A 22,779-nucleotide genomic window follows, 5' to 3' on the forward strand; every position below is an offset into this window, starting at 1 on the left:
TCCATAGTGGATTTGTAGCTTTGAGCTCTCTATTATTGGGCTGAAGCTTGTCTTCATTTGGGAAAGAGGAACATGAATATTGGCTGGAGTGAACATAGGATGGGATAAGCAACAAAAACATGTAAAGCGTGCAACTTAGTAAAAATGACAGTATATTAAGTAAAAATGCTTTAAGTAAAGGGCTGTTCTTAAGCTTGCTCATATCCTATTTCTTTAAGGAATCTGTGGGGAGGACAGCATGAGTCACTCTGTACTGGCTAAGGAGGTCACAAATTTATGCCTGTATTCAAGTATTATTCTGAGTCAAAGTTATCCCCAACCACTCAAAATGTATCCAGGTCTTCTCCAATGCAAATCTCTCATTTAAATGTTCCAAACTATCTGCAATCAGCAGGAGGCCAGGCCAGGATGAGTGATGGGACATTGTATGCAAGGTTAGGAGTACAGGTGAACTGCCTTCCCCTACATAAAGTACAAAAAGATGGCTTTCTTTTCAGTCCACTCCAGAAAGCCACTTCTTAGCACATGATCCAAGGCCCATTGAAGTCAGTGAAAAGAGTTTCACTGAATTTAATGGGCTTTGGATAAAGCCTTTAAGAAAAGTGCAGTGGCCAGTTCTTGTATTCCTTTGAATAGCACTCTCCCATCTGTGCTGTGCTGAGGGAAGGCACTGGAGAGTTAGCTGTAGTGAGGGCAGAGGCTATGTCTACACTAGAAACTTCAAAGTGTTGCTGCGGGAGCGCTCCCGTAGCAGCGCTTTGAAGTGTGAGTGTAGTCTTGCGCAAGTGCTGGGAGGGAGCTCCTGGTAATCCATCTCCACGAGGGGAATAGCTGTGAGCGCTGGGAGCTTGTCCACACTAGCGCTTTAAAGTGCTCAAACTTGCTGCACTCGGGGGGGTGATTTTTCGCACCCCTGAGCCAGCAAGTTAGAGTGCTATAAAATGTAAGTGTGCACAAGCCCAGAGACACACCACTCTACAAACTGGCACATTTTCAAAGTACATTCAAAGATGCATGATAGATGGAAATAGTATGAGTTGTTCCTCTTCTTGCTTCCTGGTTACAAATTTGTGTACACTAAGGAACATGAAGTGTGCCAAAGTTGAGATTGGTTCTCTCCCTCCCCCCCCCCCAAAATTACTATGTAATCCTTAGTTTTTTATTAACTTTTTGAATTAAAAGAATTCTATGGCTTGTGGAGCACTATATGCTTTATTGTTCACTCCTTTTTTTTCTTTTATGGAAGAAGCTTCATTATAACAACTTCAATTAAGGTAAACTAGATGAAGGGTTGCTATTATCTGCAGTATGTTTTATGTATCCCAAATGAGTTGAGGACCCACTAGCCAAGCTGAGCTGTGATGTTTTGGTAAACAGCTGCTTTAAAAATGTTTTGTATTGTAGGATTTCTATACGCACAAATAAATAGTCAGTTTGCTGGGACCAGCATGTCTACAACTCATTATCCCAGTTGGGATACAAAAAAACTATGTTGCAAATAATAGCAGCTTCTGGTCCAATTTACCTTATGGTACATTTAGTACTTTGGAAATTCTACATCATAAAATTTTGGAGCCCAGCTGGTGTTGGCATCTTTACAGCTCCTCTATTGAGTTGAGGGAAACATTTTTTTTTTTATGTTGCAGAGAAATTATAATTAAGCCAAAACACTTACTGAATGTTTTAGAACTAAACTGAAAATGACCACGTTCCCTTAGCTGACAAGCTTTAAGCTTAGATTTTCAAAGATTATTTGAAAAAATAGCCAGGTCTGAGGAAAAGAAACCGTATCAACCCAGTCTATCTAATTACCCTTTCCTACTCAAAACCCAGAACCAGTACTCCACCCTCATCTGACTTATCAGCCATCTTTGACACCATCTACCATCCTCTTTTCCTTGAAATATTGTCTTCTCTTGGCTTCTCTGACTCTGTTTTCTCTGGGTTCTTCTACCTCTCTAATTGCTCCTTCAGCTTGTTGTTTCCAGAGGATCCTCCTCATTTTCCCCCCTCCCACTTAGTGTGGGTTCCACAGGACTCTCTCCTTGGTTCCCTTTTCTACTCCCTCTGCACCTTATCTCTGCGTAATTTCATGAGTAAATTCAACTGCCACCTCTATGCTGATGACTTCCAGGCCTGCCGCCTTCTGTCCAAACTAAAATCTCTGCCTGTATCTGGCTTCTCTTCAATGATGTCTAATCAGAAGGTCATGCTCAACATGGCTAAACCAGAGCTCTGAGTCTTCCCTCAAGCCTTCCCTGCTACTTTATTTCTCGATCACTGTGGACTTGCACCTCTCTAGGTCCTCATATCCAGACTGTCTAAATCTTGCTGATTTTTTTTCTGCATAACATCTCTTAAGATATGGCATTTTCTATCCATCTATATAGCTAAAACTTTTATCCAGGCTCACTTCATCTCACGTCTTGTTTTACTACATCGTCCTTTTCTCTGGCCTTGACAAATGCAATCTTGCTCTACCCATTCCGAAAGCTTCTGCAAAGATCATTTTCCTAACTCATTGATTTGACCATGATGCCTCTGTTTTGTATCCCTCCACTAGCTTTCCCTTCTGTATGCATCAAACATAAGCTGGCTTGTTTTTATTTTCAAGGCCCTTTGTGATGTTTCCTATCCTACCTGTTAACTCTCATTCACTATCAAAATGTCAACTCTCGCCTCCAATTGGCTCATGGTGCTAGCCTCCATCACCCATTTGTTAAATTTTCAAACAAGCACCTTTGTTCGTTATCTCATGCTGCTGCTTATGCTTGGGAGGAGCTCCCCATAGAATCTGCAAAACTACCTCATTATCCTCCTCCAAAAATGTCCTTAATTTTTGTTTGTTTGTTTTTTGTTTCATACAAAAGACTTAAGTGGTTAGGTGGCTGATGTGCTCAGACCACTGTCTATCTTACTGACCAATATTGTCTCAGTGTTTCCTTGTACTTCCTCATCTGTTTGCCTGTCTCTTGTTTGTATCTTGATTACAAGCTGTTTAGAGCAGGGACATTCTTTTTGTTCCGTATTTGTACAGCACCTAGCACAGTGGGGTCCTAGTCCAGCATTAGGGTTCCCAGGTGCTATTACAATACAAATAGTACATAAATAAATAATCTGTGAGTTGGTCAGACAATAAAGTAAAAGCAAAGCCAAGGCCATGCACTTTATAAATATATCAGAGGGATAAATATCAGGGAGGGAGAGGAATTATTTAAGTTTAGTACCAATGTGGACACAAGAACAAATGGATATAAACTGGACACTAGGAAGCTTAGACTTGAAATTAGATGAAGGTTGCTAACCATTAGAGGAGTGAAGTTCTGGAACAGCCTTCCAAGTGGAGTAGTGAGGGCAAAAGACATATCTGGCTTCAAGACTAAGCTTGATAAGTTTATGGAGGGGATGGTATGATGGGATAGCCTAATTTTGGCAATTAATTGACCTTTGATTATTAGCAGGTAATTAAGCCCAATGGTCTGTAATAGGATGTTAAATGGGGTGGGATCTGAGTTGCTACAGAGAATTCTTTCCTGGGTGCTGGCTGGTGAGTCTTGCCCATATGCTCAGGGTTTAACTGACCGCCATATTTGGGGTCGGGAAGGAATTTTCCTCCAGGGAAGATTGGCAGAGGCCCTGGAGGTTTTTTGCCTTCCTCTGCAGCATGGAGCACGGGTCACTTGCTGGAGGATTCTCTGCACCTTGAGGTCTTTAAATCACGATTTGAGGATTTCAGTAACAGACATAGGTTAGGGGTTTTGTTACAGGAGTGGGTGGGTGAGATTCTGTGGCCTGCGTTGTGCAGGAGGTCAGACTAGATGATCATAATGGTCCCTTCTGACCTTAAGTCTATGAGTCTATAAGAGGAAGCCAAAAATGAACTACCCCAAAATAATCATTGGTCTTAAAGATTTTTCAGTTCATGTGAGTGGGGTGGGGAACCTGCACTGTCTAAGTCCTTTACCACAATCTTCAAGGATTTTGTTCAACTAAAACATTTTACGTTGTAAACCTAGTAACACTGAAATTCTCTTGAAATGTATCAACAAAAATACAATTCACTCCCCATCCTTAGCAACAATGTGTGTTGAGTCTTTCTTAGCTTTGGCTAAATGATGTTAGGCTTTTTTGATAGTTCAAATTTAAAGTCGTTAGTCCATTACAGTGTGTAGTTACACTAGATTTGTTGTTCCTATTGTCATGACAGGTAGTTTGCTGCCATGTTCTCTCTCCAAAATAATCTAAATGTGTGGGGTTATCTTTTTTAAAATAATAGGTGGGTCCACAATGTGTAGAGCTCTTATTGAATGTCCTTTTGAGTCTTTTAGATACTGGGGCTAATATTTCTTCTAGTGAGTGAGCTTCCTTACTACAATTCAACTTCCTTAGGAATAGAACTGTATACTGCTATAGCTGAATCTTCCTTAAGATGTTTGTAAATTTTAATTTTAATTGCACCTTCCTTCTCTGTCTGAATTTAGTTAGAGAGGGTATGTGTGTGTATTTAATGTTGCAAATCTTATTTAATTTCTGTCTGTTAAGCACTAATACCATCTTCTAATGCAAATTTGATAAATTCCATTAGAAGAACGTAGTACTTTTCCACCCCCATTCTCCCAATCAAAGTATTGAGATTTCTTTGAGCATAGGGGATTGAAATGCACTGTCTGGATGCTTGTTAATAAGGCTTATTTTAAGTGCCATTTTTTCCAGTTTTACTCAATACATTTAAAGATACTTCACAGAGTAAGAGTTATATATATTGAGCTATTCTGTGGTAATTCTGTTCATCTAACTCTGAAGGGTCTCTATTAGCCACTTGCAAACTAGCTAATCTCTACATCTTAATTTGTATTGCTTTTGGGAAATTTTGGCACCTTTGGAAAATCCTATCCATGTAAACTGACTGAGCAAGTAAGAAGAAAGGAAAGCAGGATTATTCCCTGTGTGTGTTTCCTTGTTCCTAGTATTTCACAGTGAAACACATCTTTTTCTTTTCCTGTTGAATTAGCACAGAATAACTTTTGTCTTTCTCCCTCCTTTGAGACAGTTGAAGGAACACTTTACCTTTTGGATTATGGGATACAATGTTTCATATTGACTAGTTATGCTGGTTGTATTAAGGGCCCGATTTGTAATTGAAGCAGGGATATCTGTGCTAAATAACTGTTTTTCCTAGAATCTTCTTAAAACTTTCCATAGAGGTGGTCCTGACTTACTAAATTTGTTTAATTTTGCATTGTGGCAAGATAGTGGAAACTAGAAGATTATGTACATATCATTGAATTAAAAGTGCTATTAAATTGTATCTGAATTTGCATTATTTCAATAGTATGTTTAAAAGAATTCTGCATTTGGTTTATTACATTCCTGTTACTTTGAGAAGTTCAGTTCCTTTTGGTATTTTTAAATGTTAAAGTAATGCTTCTAACCGCTTGCTTGCTGCTAACCAGCATCGCTCTAAAATGGTTTGTCCTGTGCTCTGTGTGAATGCCTTTTTCACCTTATCACGTTGTTTATCTGTAGGGTTGTGCTGGTGCCAACCATTACTCCCATTTATAGCAACATCCTTTCTAGCACTCTTCCTGACTTCTTTGACTAAACAGGCACAAAAGTGACTGCCATTAGAACGACTGCCAACTGAGTACTTAATTAACAAGCATAGGGTGCTTTTGTGCAGCTACGACAGCAGCCTTTTTGCTTATGCTTGTCACCATAGCAGAACACTTCCTATAACCCCTGCTAAAAATACATCGTGTCTGGATTCTCAGTAGGCAGTCAACAGAATGATGCAGGTAGTGTGAAAGCTAGTCTTGTGTAAGCCAGAGGAACGTTCTATCAGATAAGCACTGAAATCTGGTAATCTGCATACATACACAAAATGTAATTGTAATGCTTGTCTTAAAACCATAGAAATTAGTTCTAAAACCTTTAATAGCTATATACATTTTAAACAGTACTTGTCAGGGTGATTTGCTTTAAATCAAATTGATTTAAATCACTAGTCAGGAAGACTAGATTTAATTATGGATTTCTACATAAAAGTGCATTCTTGTTGGTTGTTATAACCTAAATACATATTCTTCACAACTCAGAGATAGATGTAGGTTTCATTTTTAGATGGTACACACTATACATTTTTAAAGTGATTTATTTGAGAACTTTTCAGATTAGTTTTACAGCTATATCAGAAAATGAATGATTATTTGGTTATTTCATTTACCAAAGGTAATTGAAGCAGATAGTTCACCTTCCAATGACTTCATAAATATCTCCAATTCAACAGGTTAATCATTAATATTTGGAGGATTTTCTTGCCATGCTGTATTAGGAGGAGAACATCACCAGACAGATATATAAATTGTTTTATTTAACTAAAACAACAACGTTATGTATTCTGGATTTTTTTCTTCAAAAACAAACATATAATATTATAACAAAACAAGCATATGTATTTTTTTGAATTTAGTTAAACATTCAAGTTTTTTAAAATCAGGTTTGTTTTTGTTAAAATTGTTTTTCTAAAATAGTTGAATGAAATATTAAAAAAAAAATTAAATCAACTATGTCAGCCAAGTCAACATGAGAAACTTAAAATGTAGGCTTCTGCAGCTAACTCAGTTGTCTTCACCTTCATTTTCCTTTGTTCATTCATAATTTGGAAAAGGAAAAACAAGCTTTCCTGCTTTTTCAGGTCCCAAACAATTTCTCAATTTGGAGTGAATTAGTCCAAAGGAAGAAAATATTCTTTCACAATGTGCAGCAGCAGTCAAAAAAGCAATCAGGATGTTAGGAATCATTAAAAAGGGGATAGAGAATAAGACATGGTACGCCCACATCTTGAATACTGCGTATAGATGTGGTCTCCTCATCTCAAAAAATATATACTGGCATTAGAAAAGGTTCAGAGAAGGGCAACTAAAATGATTAGGGGTTTGGAATGGGTCCCATATGAGGAGAGATTAAAGAGGCTAGGACTTTTCAGCTTGGAAAAGAGGAGACAAGGGGGGGGGGTATGTACAATCATGAGTGGTGTGGAGAAAGTGAATAAGGAAAAGTTATTTACTTGTTCCCATAATATAACAACTAGGGGCCACCAAATGAAATTAATGGGCAGCAGGTTTAAAACAAATAAACACACAGTGCACAGTCAACTTTTGGAACTCCTTGCCTGAGGAGGTTGTGAAGGCTAGGACTATAACAGGATTTAAAAGAGAACTGGATAAATTCATGGAGGTTAAGTCCATTAATGGCTATTAGCCAGGATGGGTAAGGAATGGTGTCCCTAGCCTCTGTTTGTCAGGGGGTGGTGATGGATGGCAGGAGAGAGATCACTTGATCATTATTTGTTAGGTTCACTCCCTCTGGGGCACGTGGCATTGGCCACTGTCGGTAGACCGGATATTGGGCTGGATGGACCTTTGGTCTGATCCAGTATGGCTGTTTTTACATTCTATGTCCTACACCGGCAGAAGAAGCTACTGCTGTTAAAAGTGAGATTATCACTTCAACAGTCTCTGAATCCAAGTGCTTAAGTGACTTCCACCAGTTCACTGGTGTGACTTTCTTTAAAACGTCATCAGTAAACATATTTCTTGAATAGTTCACCCTTAGCTCTGAAGTTTTATAGTTGGCATTATGGAGGGATGATTGCTGGATATCCATGTCATAGCCAACACCTCTTCTTCAGCAGTTAAGATTTGACCCTGGTACCGAGTATTGAGAATATTTGCAAGAAAATGAGCTGGAGATGGGACAAGTACAGTACTATTTGGTTTTTTTTTATGCTTGTAATTTAGCTCTGTTATTGCATATTTCTCTTTTTAAGATCTCACTCAGTTCCTTCCAAATTTCAACAGCATCTGCAATAAAACAGCTATTTCCCTGCATTTTGTTCAAGGCTACAGAAATAGGCTTCAGGGTACTCAGCATGTGTTCAACATTTCTCTTAAGACCAATGTTGAGAACTTTGGCTGTGACAGTGCCATCTATTTTTTCACAGTTTTGTTCACAAACTATCATCAGATTAGGCCAGTTCTTGATATAGTGCTCAAAACAGTCCACCACTGAGTTCCATCACATGTCTTGTGGGAGAGTTAGCTTGGTTCCTCCCACTTTTTTCAGAGCAGCTGCTGCTGCAAAGTGATTGTTATGGAAGTATTTTGCAATTTCAACAACATTAGCCTTTATTTCTGGAACACTGAAGTCTTTGGCTAGGAGGTGCATCAAATGAGCACTGCAACTGTATGTTGTTAGCTTGGGACTGTCTTCGCTCCCTCTTCTAAATTTCTTCCAATCTTGGATAAATTTGCAGCATTGTCTGTGACCAACCTGTGTACTAGACATTTGAATTTTTTTTCAGTTTGTTATAGCTTTTACTGCTACTTCTTGTAAATATTCTGCTGTGTGTGCATTTCCTGATGTATCAATTATTTCTGTAAGGAAGACATTCCCTTCTTTTGTCACACAAACACATACAACAGGATCATTGTGGACATTGCTCAATCCATCAAGACTCAGGTTAACAATTTTACCCTCTAGACCTTTTGCACACTGCTCAATTTCTCTTTCATGCACTTTATCCAGCAATCTGCCTGCAACATCTGCTCTGTTGGGTGGACTGTATCCTGGTCTTAATGACTGAACCATGTTAATGAAGTGTGGAAATCATACGGAAAGGAGAGTTTGTTGCATAAACAAACTGGGCAATTTTTTCATCAATTACCTCTTTTTGTAATCTGCTGGTTCTTATCACAAACTTACCTATTGTTTCTGGATGATGATTTTTTTTTCTCTTTCTGCCACAGGTGATATACTATGGCTATGTGACATACATGATGTGACTGAAACACTATTCTTGGCAGATAACTCTGAAACTAATTATAGTGATCTTGAAGGTGGATAGTCTTCAGAATCCTGAATGTTGAGGATAGATTCTCCTAAACAAAATAAGTCAATGCAGTTATTTAATTATTAACACATTGCTCATTTAGTATTAGTCATTGTATTCACTGGCACTCAGTACTACTTTAAAGGTGAAATTGTAAAAGGAAGGTCTGCCTATTTCAACTATTTTTTTTTTATCACAACTACATCTAAAATGATAGCACCATAGAATAACTATAGTTTTTTGCTCAAACGTGAGAATTCAAGAATAGTCCAGAAGGAAGACAGGCAGTCCTTAAGAAAGAAGAATGAAATAAAGAAGTTTACCAACCTGAGATCCTGCATGTTCAGACATTTTCCTTTCATCATCTTCAACGGAGCTTCCTCCTGAGAAGGAACACTTCTCATGATGTTGTTTCCTTTGGGCAACCAGGCCTTGCATTTCTTTGTTGCACTGTTTGCATTTTGCATGCATGCCTGTCTCACCCTCAGGTACAGGAACTTCATTAAAATATTCCCAAACTGGGTCTCTTTTACACGAATTTGCAGAGGGGCAATAGGGTTGAGGTCTGTTATTTCTCACCTCTGTATATTATTTATTTATTTAAAAACATTTTTGCTGTTAACAAGCATGTTATCTCTGAAGACACAAATCCACAGTTTGAGAACTGCAAAACTAAGCATCTCTGATGTTATCTTCTAGACTGAGCACAGAGTCCCATTGGGTAGATAGAAAGATTAACCTAAATAATTATACAGAAGCCCCTGGAACCTCATAAGATTGGGTCCCTAATCCATGAACTATTGGAACTCATTTACAAAACTTTTCTTAAACATTACATGAATATAGTGTCTCATACTATAGAATTAGAATTTATAATCTCTATTCCATGATGAGATATCTTTGAGTTATACTGTTAGTTTGTTTTTTCCCCTCAAAAAGCATTTTATCAAAAAAAAAATCCGATTTAAATAAAAAACAATCTGATTTTTATCCACCCTGGTACTTGTAATGGCTTAAATAACTCCATCGTTGTAAAATAGCATCTGAAAACTCTTGCTATTGCACAGGTGTGGCAGTTGGGCTAAGTAATCCATCATCTATGTCGGGGTGGACAAACTTTTTGGCCTGAGGGTCACTTTGGGGTTCCGAAATTATATGGCAGGCTGGATAGGGACGGCTGTGCCTCCCCAAACAGCCTGCCCCTGCCTGCTCCCCTCAGAACCCCCGACCCATCCAACACCCCCTGCTCCTTGTCCCGTGACCATCCCCTCCCGGTATCCCCACCCCCTGACAGGCCCCCTGGGACACCCACGCCTATCCAACCGCTCCCTGTTCCCTGTCCCCTGACAGGTCCCCCAGGACTCCCATGCCTATCCAACTACTCCCTGTCCCCTGACCCCCCCCGGGGACCCCTTACCCCTTATACGACCTCCCCGCTCCCTTATCATGCCGCTCAGAGCACCAGGACTCACAGCCACGCTGCCCGGCAGAAGCTCGCAGCCCTGCTGCCCAGAGTGCTGGTGGCATGGCGAGCTGAAGCTGCGGGGGAGGGGGAATAGCGTGGGAGTGGCCGGGGGCTAGTCTCCCCAGCCGGGAGCTCAAGGGTCGGGTAGGAGGCTCCTGCAGGTTGGATGTGGCCCATGGGCTGCAGTTTGCCCACCTCTGATCTATGTATTCTCTTTCGTGTGACCAGTGAAATTGTTGCATGCAAACTAGCTGTAGAGTAAGAGTGGTGATTGGTTGAGTTATCTTTGTATCATTTTACTGGTACTTTCCAGCAGAAAGATCCCTCTACTGACAGTTTCTTATAAAAAACAAACCTCATTTGAATTCAGGAGCAGGAGATTTTCAAAGTTTTATTCAGGCAAGCTCTATTATTTACGAGAAACATATATACGTCTTCTAGTTAATTATATAATTTGTCTTTTCACAATGGTCAAGGTCTCTAGCCTTGTCATTAGAACTGGTTAGAAATTATTTTTGATTTTTCTCCATTCCCCTCCCCAACAAATTGTATGACCTAGAGGGATGCCCAACCTTTCTCAGCAGGTTAGAAACCTAGACAAAATGCCATGGGATCCCCAATTGCTCCTGAGGTTCTAGATAGTGACATCATAAGTGTGTTCTTTAGCCATTTTTCCTGAGTTGCAATATTTCCATTGATGTGCATCTCTCCATAATCATTCATGTTTCTGTTACTTCCAGAGTAGACTGCTGCTAATACTGTTCTGTGCTCTTGAAGACCACTTGGTGGATCTTGTACTAACTGAAGCCAGTAGCTAACTGACTTTGCAATACAAGCTACTTGAAGCATTTTTTAGACTGCATTAGATTATATACTTCTCGGTGCAATTCAAGGTGCTGACTTGGATCTATAAAACCCTATAAGATTTGAATCCTGCCTGACCTAGACTGCCTCTCTCCCAGGGACTATCTTGACAACTGATCTTCTAATGATCCTTATATATGAATGAAATGGAAATAGAAGCAGGGAATACTGGTGGAGAGGACTCTGGAATTCAGTTTTCCTGGCTGGTCAGAACTCAAGACCTTCAGCATAGTGTGTAAGGCCCATCTATTCATTTTCTCTGATGGAGTGGAGGGTTGAATTTTTTTTGAGGGGGAAGTAAGTATAAGCAATAAGACATACATAAAAAGAACAGGAGTACTTGTGGCACCTTAGAGACTAACAGATATACATACATGTGCATGGACACCTAGAAATGGCTAGTTTTATGACCTGTGCAGTGACATCAGGCTTTAAAGATCTAAAACCAGAATTAGTATAACTTTCTTAAAACCAAAGCACTGACCTGAGCGTTGACAAACTGTTGGCAGAAAGACAAGGTGGCAGCTTTCTCTTCTGGATCTGTGCCCTTTTTAAGTTACTATATACTTCATGTATTATGTGCCACAATTTTATGGTCACAATGCTACTCTTATTAATTTTATCGTTACAGACTACACTTACCTGGGGACCCTACTTGTGGTTTCATATGCTAAGAGTTGCCACGTCAACCTTATCAGGTATTGGTTCATTTACTTTTTAAGGTAAACTACTCCAAAGAATATTAACTAGCTTTTTGAAAGCTTGTTACAAGATGAGGTGTAACAACTGGTAGGAGACTTATTGGCCATTTGGAACATTCCTCAAGTCTGCCACACATCTATATTTTGGTTGTGTAACTTTCCATCTTTTCGGTGCCAAGTTATTTCATTTTACAACTATGAGAAAATCAAATTCCATTCAACAGAAAGAGATGTAATGAAAGAATAAACCAAAATCTCCCTCTTGCTAAACACTAATTTCCTTATCTATGGCTTACTAAGGAAACATTTGTTCAGGCGAGTTGTGAGAAGTAATCAATCTGTCTTCCTGGGAAGAAATGTGCATGATCTGTCAGTTGCATGTGGCACTTGGTCACCAATTGGCTGACTTACAAAACCAAGCTAGAATCAAAGCTGCTTTAGACACTTGCAGTTCATGAGCATTTAATTGATGTGGCATATGTCCTGATTTGGTTTAATATGGAAATATTTTGGTGTGCCACCAGACATATAAGAACTTCAGTAGAAGGATATGTGTAAAATAAAATGTTTTCCAATCAAAGACCATTAGGTCTGTAAGTCTGTTTTCTATAGAACTTACCATCTACAGCAGTGATGTCTATAAATCACTTGTGTGACTTGGCCTGAAAAGAACTTTGTAGAGAGAGAGTCAGTATGCATAAGGTTTTAGTTCTTGTTATCTTGAGATTCTGAATATTGTGTTAAATATCTGTATTCATAGTATTTTTGAGATGTTGTTTGTTGGATTATCTAATACCTAGCTTCTCATTTGCTCTTCTCGGAGAGTGTTAAGCAACAGAGCTAACAAGTTTACATTACAATCCTTCATGTGGGAACGAATGATACGGCTAGGTTCTCGTTAGAGAGGATCAAGGGAGATTATGCCAGGCTGGGGAAGACGCTCAAGGAGATAGAGGCTCAGATTATCTTTAGTGGGATTCTGCCCGTTCCGAGGGAAGGGCAGCAAAGGGCTGATAGGATTGTGAGAATAAATAGTTGGCTAAGGGAGTGGTGCTATAAGGAGGGCTTTGGGATGTATGGACACTGGGAGGCTTTCGGGGACAGACACCTGTTCTCGCGGGATGGGCTTCACCTGAGTAGGGAAGGAAATAGACTTCTGGGAGGGAGGCTGGCTCATCTTATCAAAAGAGCTTTAAACTAGCAAGTTTGGGGAGACGGTTGGGAGATGCACAGTTAATCTCCACGCCAGATTCCAGTATGGAGAAGGTGAGTAAAATGAGAGGAGACATAGCTGGGGAGATGAGATTGGACATAGGAAGGACAGGAGGGACGGACACTAGGAGGCCCGCAACATATAGTGCTGCTAATGGGAGACGGGCTAAACGACATACATTAGGGTGTCTATACACCAATGCCAGAAGCCTAGGTAATAAAATGGAGGAATTGGAGCTCCTGGTCCAAGAGCTGAAACCAGATATCATAGGAATAACGGAAACGTGGTGGAATGACAGTCACGACTGGAACACAGGTATGGAGGGGTATGCGCTGTTTAGGAAAGACCGGAACAGAGGTAAAGGTGGGGGGGTGGCATTGTATGTCAATAGTGAAATAAACTGTAAAGAAATAATAGTGGATGGATTAGACAACACAGAGTCCGTCTGGGCAATACTCACAATGGGTAATAGGACTTCTAAAGCCTCTCCGGGGATAGTGCTTGGAGTGTGCTATAGACCGCCGGGATCGACCCAGGATATGGATAAGGAACTATTTAATGTGCTTAGAGAAGTAATTACTAATAGAAACTGTGTAATTATGGGGGACTTTAACTTCCCGGATATAGATTGGGGAACAAACGCTAGTAGCAATAATAGGGCTCAGATGTTCCTAGATGTGCTTGCTGATCAATTCCTCCATCAAGTGGTAGCTGAACCGACGAGGGGGGAGGCCATTTTAGATTTGATTCTGGTAAGTAGTGAGGACTTCGTTGAGGAAGTGGTAGTAGGGGACAATTTGGGCTCCAGTGATCATGAGCTAATTCGGTTTAAAATACAGGGAAGGAGTAACAGAATTAAGTCAAAGACTAGGGTTTATAATTTTAAAAAGGCCAATTTTAACAAATTAAGGGGACTGGTAAGGGAAGTGGATTGGGCAAACGTATTAATAGATTTAAAGGCAGAAGAAGCCTGGGATTACTTTAAGTTAAAGATGCATGAGCTGTCGGAGGCCTGTATCCCCAAAAAGGGAAAAAGATTACCAAGCAAGAGATTTAGACCGAGCTGTATGAGCGACCGACTCAAAGGGGCGATTAGGAAAAAACAGAAAGCGTACAAAGAGTGGAAGAGGGGAGGGATCAGTAAGGAAATGTACCAAAGTGAAGTCAGAGAATGTAGAGATAGAGTGAGAAAGGCCAAAGGCCGTGTAGAATTGGACCTAGCGAGGGGAATTAAAAGCAATAGTAAGAGGTTTTACAGCCACATAAACAGGAAGAAAGCAAAGAAAGAAGAAGTGGGACCACTGAGGACTATTGCCGGAGAGGAGATTAAAGACAATCTAGGCATGGCGCAATATCTCAATGAATATTTTGCGTCGGTGTTTAATGAGGCCAATGAAGGGATTAGGGATACTAGCACCATTACAGAGGGGCGTTCGGGATGGGGGATTACCGTATCCGAGGTAGAAACAAAACTTGAACGCCTTGATGGGGCTAAGTCGGGAGGACCGGACGATCTTCATCCGAGAATATTGAAGGAATTGGCGCGGGAAATAGCAGGCCCGTTAGCGATAATATTTAATGAATCTGTAAACTCGGGGGTGGTCCCGTTAGACTGGAGAATAGCTAATGTGGTTCCTATTTTCAAAAAAGGGAAAAAAAGTGATCCGGGTAACTACAGGCCTGTTAGTTTAACATCTGTAGTGTGCAAGCTGTTAGAGAAAATTTTGAAGGAGAAACTAGTTGAGGACCTGGAGGGTAGTGGCAATTGCGATAATTTACAACATGGTTTTACGAAGGGCAGATCGTGCCAAACGAATCTGATTTCCTTCTTTGAGAAAGTAACGGATTTATTAGATAAGGGAAATGCGGTGGACCTAATATACCTGGATTTCAGTAAAGCGTTTGATACTGTACCCCATGAGGAATTATTGGTTAAACTGAAAAACATGGGGATCGATTTGAAAATCCAGAGATGGATAAGGAATTGGTTAATGGGGAGAATGCAGCGGGTCGTATTGAAGGGTGAACTGTCAGGTTGGAGGGAGGTTACCAGTGGAGTTCCCCAAGGTTCGGTTTTGGGACCCATTTTATTTAATCTATTTATAACTGACCTCGGAACCGATTGCAGGAGTAGGCTGGTAAAGTTTGCGGATGATACGAAGGTGGGAGGCGTTGTAAATTCGGAAGAGGATAGGGATATCCTGCAGGGAGACTTGAATGAACTTGTGAATTGGAGTGTCAGAAATAGGATGAAATTTAATAGTGAAAAGTGTAAGGTGATGCATTTGGGGATGACCAATAACAATTTTAGTTACAAGATGGGGACGCATTGGTTAGAAGTAACGGAAGAGGAGAAGGACCTAGGGGTCCTTGTAGACCGCAGGATGACTATGAGTCGACAGTGTGACGTGGCGGTGAAAAAAGCCAATGCTGTCTTGGGATGCATTAGGCGAGGTATATCTAGTAGGGATAAGGAGGTCCTGCTTCCGTTGTACAAGGCGCTGGTGAGACCTCATTTGGAGTACTGTGTGCAGTTCTGGTCTCCAATGTTTAAAAAAGATGAACTCAAACTGGAACGGGTGCAGAGAAGGGCCACTAGGATGATCAGAGGAATGGAAAACCTGTCGTATGAAAGGAGACTAGAGGAGCTTGGGTTGTTTAGTCTGACAAAGCGAAGGCTGAGGGGGGATATGATTGCTATCTTTAAATATATTAGAGGGATTAATACAAGGGAGGGAGATGAATTATTCCAGCTTAGTACTAACGTGGATACGAGAACGAATGGATATAAACTGGCCGTGGGGAAGTTCAGGCTTGAAATTAGACGAAGGTTTCTGACCGTTAGAGGGGTGAAATATTGGAACGGCCTTCCGAGGGAAACGGTGGGGGCGAGGGACTTGTCTGGCTTTAAGATTAAGTTAGATAAGTTTATGGAGGGAATGGTTTAATGGTAAAACATAGTTGTCAAGGAAAACCAAGCAATGGTAGGTAAATAGCATAATGGCTAAAAGGGGTCAGGATGGAGACTCTTGCCTATATGCTCGGGGTCTTACTGATCGCCATATTTGGGGTCGGGAAGGAATTTTCCTCCAGGGCAGATTGGCTGAGCCTCTGGAGGTTTTTCGCCTTCCTCCGCAGCATGGGGCAGGGATCTCTAGCAGGAGGGTCTCTGCCGATTGAGGTCACTAATAACAGGATTGGGGACTTCAGCAGCAGAGTCCAGGGAAGGGGCGGGGACGGTTTTATGGCCTGCAGCGTGCAGGGGGTCAGACCAGATGATCATAATGGTCCCTTCTGACCTTAAAGTCTATGAATCTATGAATCTATGAATTATCCAGTAAGCTTATTTTCCTGAGGGGTCCTGCAGATTTGAGGTACCATATATGCTCGATCATAAGCCGGTTCGTTTATAAGCCGACCCCACCCCCAAGATGGATAAGTAAAAATGGAAAATTTTTATGACCCATTCATAAGCCGACCCTATAATTCAGGGGTCAGCAAACTTTGGCTCCCGGGCCATCAGGATAAGCCGCTGGCGGGCCGAGATGATTTGTTTACCTCGAGCATCCCCAGGCCCGGAGGTAAACAAAGTGTCCCGGCGCGCCAGCTGCTTACCTTGACGGGCCGGGACAGCAACTGGTGGGGAAATGCTTTTGGGGGGGAGAAGCTGGGGGTCAGGGGACTCCACTTCTAGCCCGGGACCCCGAGACTCTCCCCATCCCATCCCATCCCTTCCCACCTTATCTGGGGAGGGCCAGGGGAGGATATCTCTGACCTGGCTGGGTCGGGCGGCGTGGCCACAGCCTGCCAGCCCCGGAGCTGCATTTGCTTCAGAGGCTGGGGGGAGAGCAGCGTGGCCAGAAGCAGAGAGAGACTGGCCCCGCCTCTTCCCTTCTGGCTGTGCTGCCTCTCCTTGCTCCCTCTGTTGGGGAGGGGCTGTGTCTCTCCTCTCCCTCTCTATACCCGTTCATAAGCCGACCTCCTTCTCTGGTGCGTCCCTTTTTTCGTGTAAAAAAAAAAAAAAAAAAAAAAAAAAAAATCTGCTTATGAACGAGTATATACGGTACATTCTCCATGTTTTTTCATCTTCCTTGCCCTCAAGGCCCTATACTGCAGCAATCATTTTGGCCAAGGAATTGCCATGAGCCCATCTATTCCACTCCTTTGTTAGAAGGGATGCCCACTTAGCCCCTGGTGACTTAAACTGAGAGAACTGAAATCAAATCCCATTGATCTATGCAGCTGTGTATAGCACACACTGTCGTTAAAACACTGTTAGCCCAGCATCTACATATGTCAATACATACATTCTATAGAACATTCTACATACATACGTGTCTGTGTGTATATACTATATATTCTATATACATTCTGTTCTATTTGCTGGCTGCAAACATCACTCAGTACAAATACTTGTAATCTAGCCATTATTTTACATAGTCTTATTTTGTTCTGCTTTGGAATCTGTTAACGCAAAAGTACCGAATGACAAAATTAAAAGTACTTCCTTTGCAGTCAAATTTTCACACTATTTGGTTCCTTTTATTAATGTTATGTGTAGCCTCCAGTTTTGCCATTCATTCCTGCATTTTTGACTAGTTACCCACTGTTATTGGTAACATTAACTGTGCTAATGAATTAAAATATATAAAGGTATTGTATTTTAAACACACTGAATTATCAACTTTTTCATTAAAGTGCAGTTCTATTCTGAAAATGAATGTAAAAATGGGCATTATGGGGTTCTGTTTCTATTTTCCATATTATATGTCCTCATTTGAAGATAATATACTTTTACCGTGGGCCCTGGAAGTTAAGCTCGATTCTTTCCTTCTTGCACATTTTTGCAGGTTATAAAGATTCTGCTGACCAAACTCTGCCCTCTGTGACATTTATGCAACCATGCGTGCAATCCCACTGAAAACAACATGAAAGTGGAACTGACTTGAACTTACTAAACAATATGCATAAGTAACAGAATCCATCTCTTTACCTAGCTAGGTTGGCTGCCCAGTGTGAACAGCAGTAAATAGTAAATATATCACTAAATTGAGCAGTTATGACTGACTACACATGATGATTTTTTTTAAGCAGCTGCTCTCTTTTGAAGTAGAACTGCTCTTAAAACTCTGAAAACGAAATCTAAGGAATTTGGGTAAAGGCCTCTCTGTTTTATTTTTAGTGTGTGACTTCCTTGGGGAAAAGATTGCATCCGTTTTGGGCATAAGTACACCAAAATACCAGTATGCCATTGATGAGTACTACAGGATGAAGAAGGAGGTGTGTCTTTTTCTTTACTGTTAAGTTTGACAAAGTAAAAATTGCATTGTCTGTAGTATTTACTAAAGATAGCTCAATCCATTTGGCCTAAACCTCAGCCTTTTCTTTGAATCTTTTTCTTTTTTAAAGAAGCTCTCTTCCCATATGCTTCCTCACCCTTAGACTCTTACCACTGGATTAGCAATTTCCAGGCCTCTTAGTGAGTCCTGGTCACTGCTGTATTCCAGTCTCTTGCACAGTGCACTTTAAGGACAATTTGCAGATTGTGTGAGATGCATGTAGCGGTTATTGGATTGACTGAATTCTTTTAGAGGAATGGTGGAGGCTCAGTTTTTAAGGTGCCTTTTTAAATTGTTTCGTACGGTTATTGTTACTCCTGAAAGAACAGGTTAACAAACAGTGAAACAATTTATACTGAAGTCTTTCACTCACAATTACAGAAATATTAAGTAACTTGTCTTTTAACGATCCTTCTGTGTGTTTTTCATTTATTTGTTTTTATCAAGCTACTTAACTTGTCCTAACTTCCCTGCTTGTGTCCTTTGTTCCCCCATTCCCATGATATATCACAAAATTAATGGCTTGCGCAAATGTCCTGTTCTTTGCATTGGCTCCTGTTACTTAGAATATTTCTAGTATTTTAAAATGGTAAAACTTTTCATTCACAATGGCAAATTCCTGAAATTCTGAGGGTTGACATTCCAAAGCACATGCTGGGGGAAGATCTTTTATAACCAAGTAATGACTTCTGTTTGCACATCTTTGTAAAATGTCGAAAATGCAAACCTTATTTGAAAGGTAATAGCCAGAAATATTACACATTATTGCTGTTGACAAATAATTGGCTTATTAAGTCAAAATTTATCTGTGTGTATCTCGTTTGCATGTGTAGAGAAAGTTCAACTCTTCAACTTCATTTCTCAGAGTAGTGTGAAAGGTGATTCTGGAAAAAGTATTTCTGAATGATTACTGGAATGGATCAGTGACTTGTAACTGATGTTTGCTTTGGTTATTATGGCTGAACTATCAATGAAAGCAAAATTTTTGTGAGTGCAAAGATGTGCTTGGATACCTGTAATTGAAACTGACGTGTTCTTGCAGAAGGAATTGTGAGGAATACAGGTTGCATAAACTATTCTATTGTATTTTGTGGAATTTTTTTCTTAGGAGGAAGAGGAGGAGGAAGAAAACAAAATGTCAGAAGAGGCAGAGAGACGATATCAAGAGCAGCAGAGCAAGCTACAAGATGAGACTACTGTCCAGACAGACCAACCTGAGGCAACAGCATGTAATGCATTTGTGAATCTCAATTTTGAAACTGAGGGAGAAGGCCAATCTGTTGCAGAAAGTAAACAAGACTTAACTACTGTCCCTACTTAAAATATAAGGTTCTGCATAACGCCAATTTTTTTAAATTGGCAGCAAAAGTGTGGGAAAAATCTTGTACTTTTTTCAGTGGAATGTAACTCAGTTAAAACTCTGGCCAGGAGAGAGCTAAATAATGTCTGTTCAGTCCACAACTATTGAATAAAGCCTAAGACACTGCCAAGCTGACATTTCTGTTAAAATAAAAATTTTGGACAACAAAAAAAATTAGTTGAGTATAAATTAAATATGCTAGACCTCATCTTTTTCTGAACAGTGTAGGTAAAAATGTCTCTAATCTGGTGCCTGTCTGACATTCGTGGATTGAAGATAGTGCTATTTTATACTTTTAAAAGCCTATTTTGTATTTATAAAATCCTTATTGAAAATTAGCTCTCTATGAATAGATTGTCCGACTAATTAGAACTGATTTCCCATAGTGGCTTCATAAGGCACCTTAGTGACTTCTAAGTTCACAATAATGTCTTTATTTATTGTCACCATTTTATGTATTTATTATTTAGACACGAGCTTTAACCTAATGGTGTCTGAGTGCCTGTTGAAACAATTTCCTCTTTTAAAAGGAGGTTGTAAGCTCTATTTAGAACTTGCTCAGCTAAAGCTACATCAATTGTGGAGGTTAGCAGTGCTCAGACAACGAATTCTGTTGTGTAGCAAAGAACAGTATGAGCATCAGCTCTGTGAAGCACAGTCTCACTCCATTTATGAGAGACGCTTCTCCTAGCCAGTTAAATATATAGTTTCTTAGGACCTTATTAGAACCTACTGAAGTAAATTGAAATCGGATTCCTGGCCTTGAATTAAACACTCCAATTGTCAACATTTTAAAGACATAGGGTACCCATCTACAGCTAAAAGTGTGCTGTTTGACTGCTTGGTCTGCTCTAGAGCATTTATATGATGCGGTAGAGTCTCCATATTGTTACCTGAATGGAATATTTGTGTATATCATGCAAAAATATTGTATTTGGTTGCAAGTGAGGAGTTCAGCTTTGCAGCTTTTCCCCCCTGAAGTATTTAAAAATGAACTAAAGAAATACAGGCTAAATTTCAGTATTAGAATCTCTTAAGGAAGCAATTTCTGTTAGCTCTAAAGAACTAATCAAAATTACTTTGAATTCAGTTGGAATTTCTTTTAAAATCTATTTAACTGAAATTAAGACTAAGCCTTCTGCTAAAATGTTAGTTTGTTTCCAATACAAAAATACAGATACTATCTTACCCAGGGGAAGACGCTGCTCTTCTGCTCAGAGGCCATTGTAAACCAGGCCCAAATAATGATTAGAGGAAGAAGAGTTAACTAAAGTAAGCAGCAGCTCGCTCTCCTAACTTGCAAAAGAGAAATAGTTTATTTCAGGGCACTCATACCTGAGCTCTCTAGGTAAGGAAGGAAGGAACTGGAGTATTCCCCAAGTCTTGCAGTGCAGAATGTTGGTAGGTAAATACAATAGTGTATAGTTTCTTCACCACCAACAGACATCATGTGAGTAATAATTTAAAATGAAAATCTTTAGGTGAAATTTCTAAAGTTTAAGAAAACATTAGAAATCTTGAGTGAGATTCTTGGGCGGTGCAGCCCACAAGGGGAAAAGTTACCACCTTAAGGGCTTTCTGATTCTGGGTACTTGAGGGTACTGCCTGACCTATGACAATCCTCCTGGGCTGTGGCACTACCAAGAATGCCTATAGCACTCTGAGCATGCCTTCTGTGCCCCCTACACTGCGACTTGTTTAGGATCCATTGCAGAGCTACATAAGGTAGCTTTGTACTGTGCTTGTGATGACGGAATTCTTCCTCTGCCAGGTATGGGTCTTTTCTGGTCTCTTTATAGTGCTTCAGCAGCTGTCTTAATCAACTATCCTCTTTGCTTTGATGCTCTATCCTTTGCCTCTTTCAGCTTCTGATGAACATCTGCAAGAGGTAGCTTGAGTCCATTGTGAGTGAAACAAAGAGCACATTGGTAATAGATGAACTACTTAGAGCCTACATTGTCTAAAATTGGTATCTGTTCAGGGCAAAAGCCTACAGTAACTTGTGAATAAAATCTTTATTAATGGAGAGAAGGATGTTTAGCTTTTTCTGCCAGAAATTTATCAACTGTGACTGCACTATTGTCTATTTGCTTGTACTTTCTGTTGCAGTGAGCAAGGAATGCTCGCTGTCCTGGTGTTAAAATTCTTTGTATAAAATGTGTTACTCACTGTGCCTTAATACTTAATCCTTCCTTCAGTTTATGCAAAATGTATGAAAGTGGTTACTTTAACATTTGCTGTAAATGCATAATATTACTGGTTATTTTATATTTAATATAATTTTGAACTTTACCTTGGCTCTGTTTTTCTTTCATAGTGTAGATCCAGCCCCTTTGTAGTTGTGTGCCTGGATCTGGGGTGCTTAAGTTACTCAGTGCTTTCAAGAGAAAACAATAAGATGCATGCCCGTTAAGTCCATGTCCTCCTAAGGGCATCTGTTTGGACACTGAAACTCAAGGGTGTCTTATTTCCCCCAACCAACAAAATGCATCCTGAGATGAACTCTGCACCCAGGTGTAATTGAGATGTTATACATTTTACCATCTGACTTGGGAGGCTTAGTACTACTTAGAGATAAATATGTATCAATCCAAGGGCAGCATTAAGTCACTTTAGCTTAAATCACCACATTTTAGTGATAGGGCAACATTAGTGAAAACTTCTCTGTACTCAACTCAGCCTTCGAAGGTAATATACAGGAATAAAAGTAAAGCCTTGAGGTGTATACAGAAACTTCCAGTTTGACTAGTGGTATGATTTAATTAAACCAGTGAAAACCCTGCTGTAAATACTTGCACGTAGCTTAAACAAATTCAGAATAGACTTAAGCTAAGCAACAACAGACCACTCTTTAAATTGCTGCAAATCCCTCTGTAGATACACTAATATTGTTTTGAAACATTCAGGTTAAACCAGTGCATGTTCCTCATATTGACAAGACGGTTCA

The 22,779-nt window shown here is 40.1% G+C and overlaps 1 protein-coding gene across 2 annotated transcripts in view; it reads left to right on the plus strand.

The window, feature by feature from the left end:
- LOC101949882 (signal recognition particle subunit SRP54) overlaps positions 1-22,124 on the plus strand; it is an 83,926-nt gene extending 61,802 nt beyond the window's left edge. The window contains exons 3-5 of one of the 2 annotated variants that reach the window (XM_005285343.3): positions 11,851-11,917; positions 18,316-18,413; positions 19,581-22,124. In XM_005285343.3, coding sequence (XP_005285400.2) covers positions 11,851-11,917; positions 18,316-18,413; positions 19,581-19,793 — 378 coding nt within the window. In that variant the 3' untranslated portion in view covers positions 19,794-22,124. The remainder of the gene's footprint in view (positions 1-11,850; positions 11,918-18,315; positions 18,414-19,580) is intronic. The other variant, XM_065593277.1, reaches the window with a different exon arrangement.
- The last annotated feature ends 655 nt before the right edge of the window (positions 22,125-22,779 follow it).

The sequence above is a fragment of the Chrysemys picta genome, chromosome 4 (genome assembly GCF_011386835.1).
Source record: "Chrysemys picta bellii isolate R12L10 chromosome 4, ASM1138683v2, whole genome shotgun sequence".
Lineage (NCBI taxonomy): Eukaryota > Metazoa > Chordata > Testudines > Emydidae > Chrysemys > Chrysemys picta.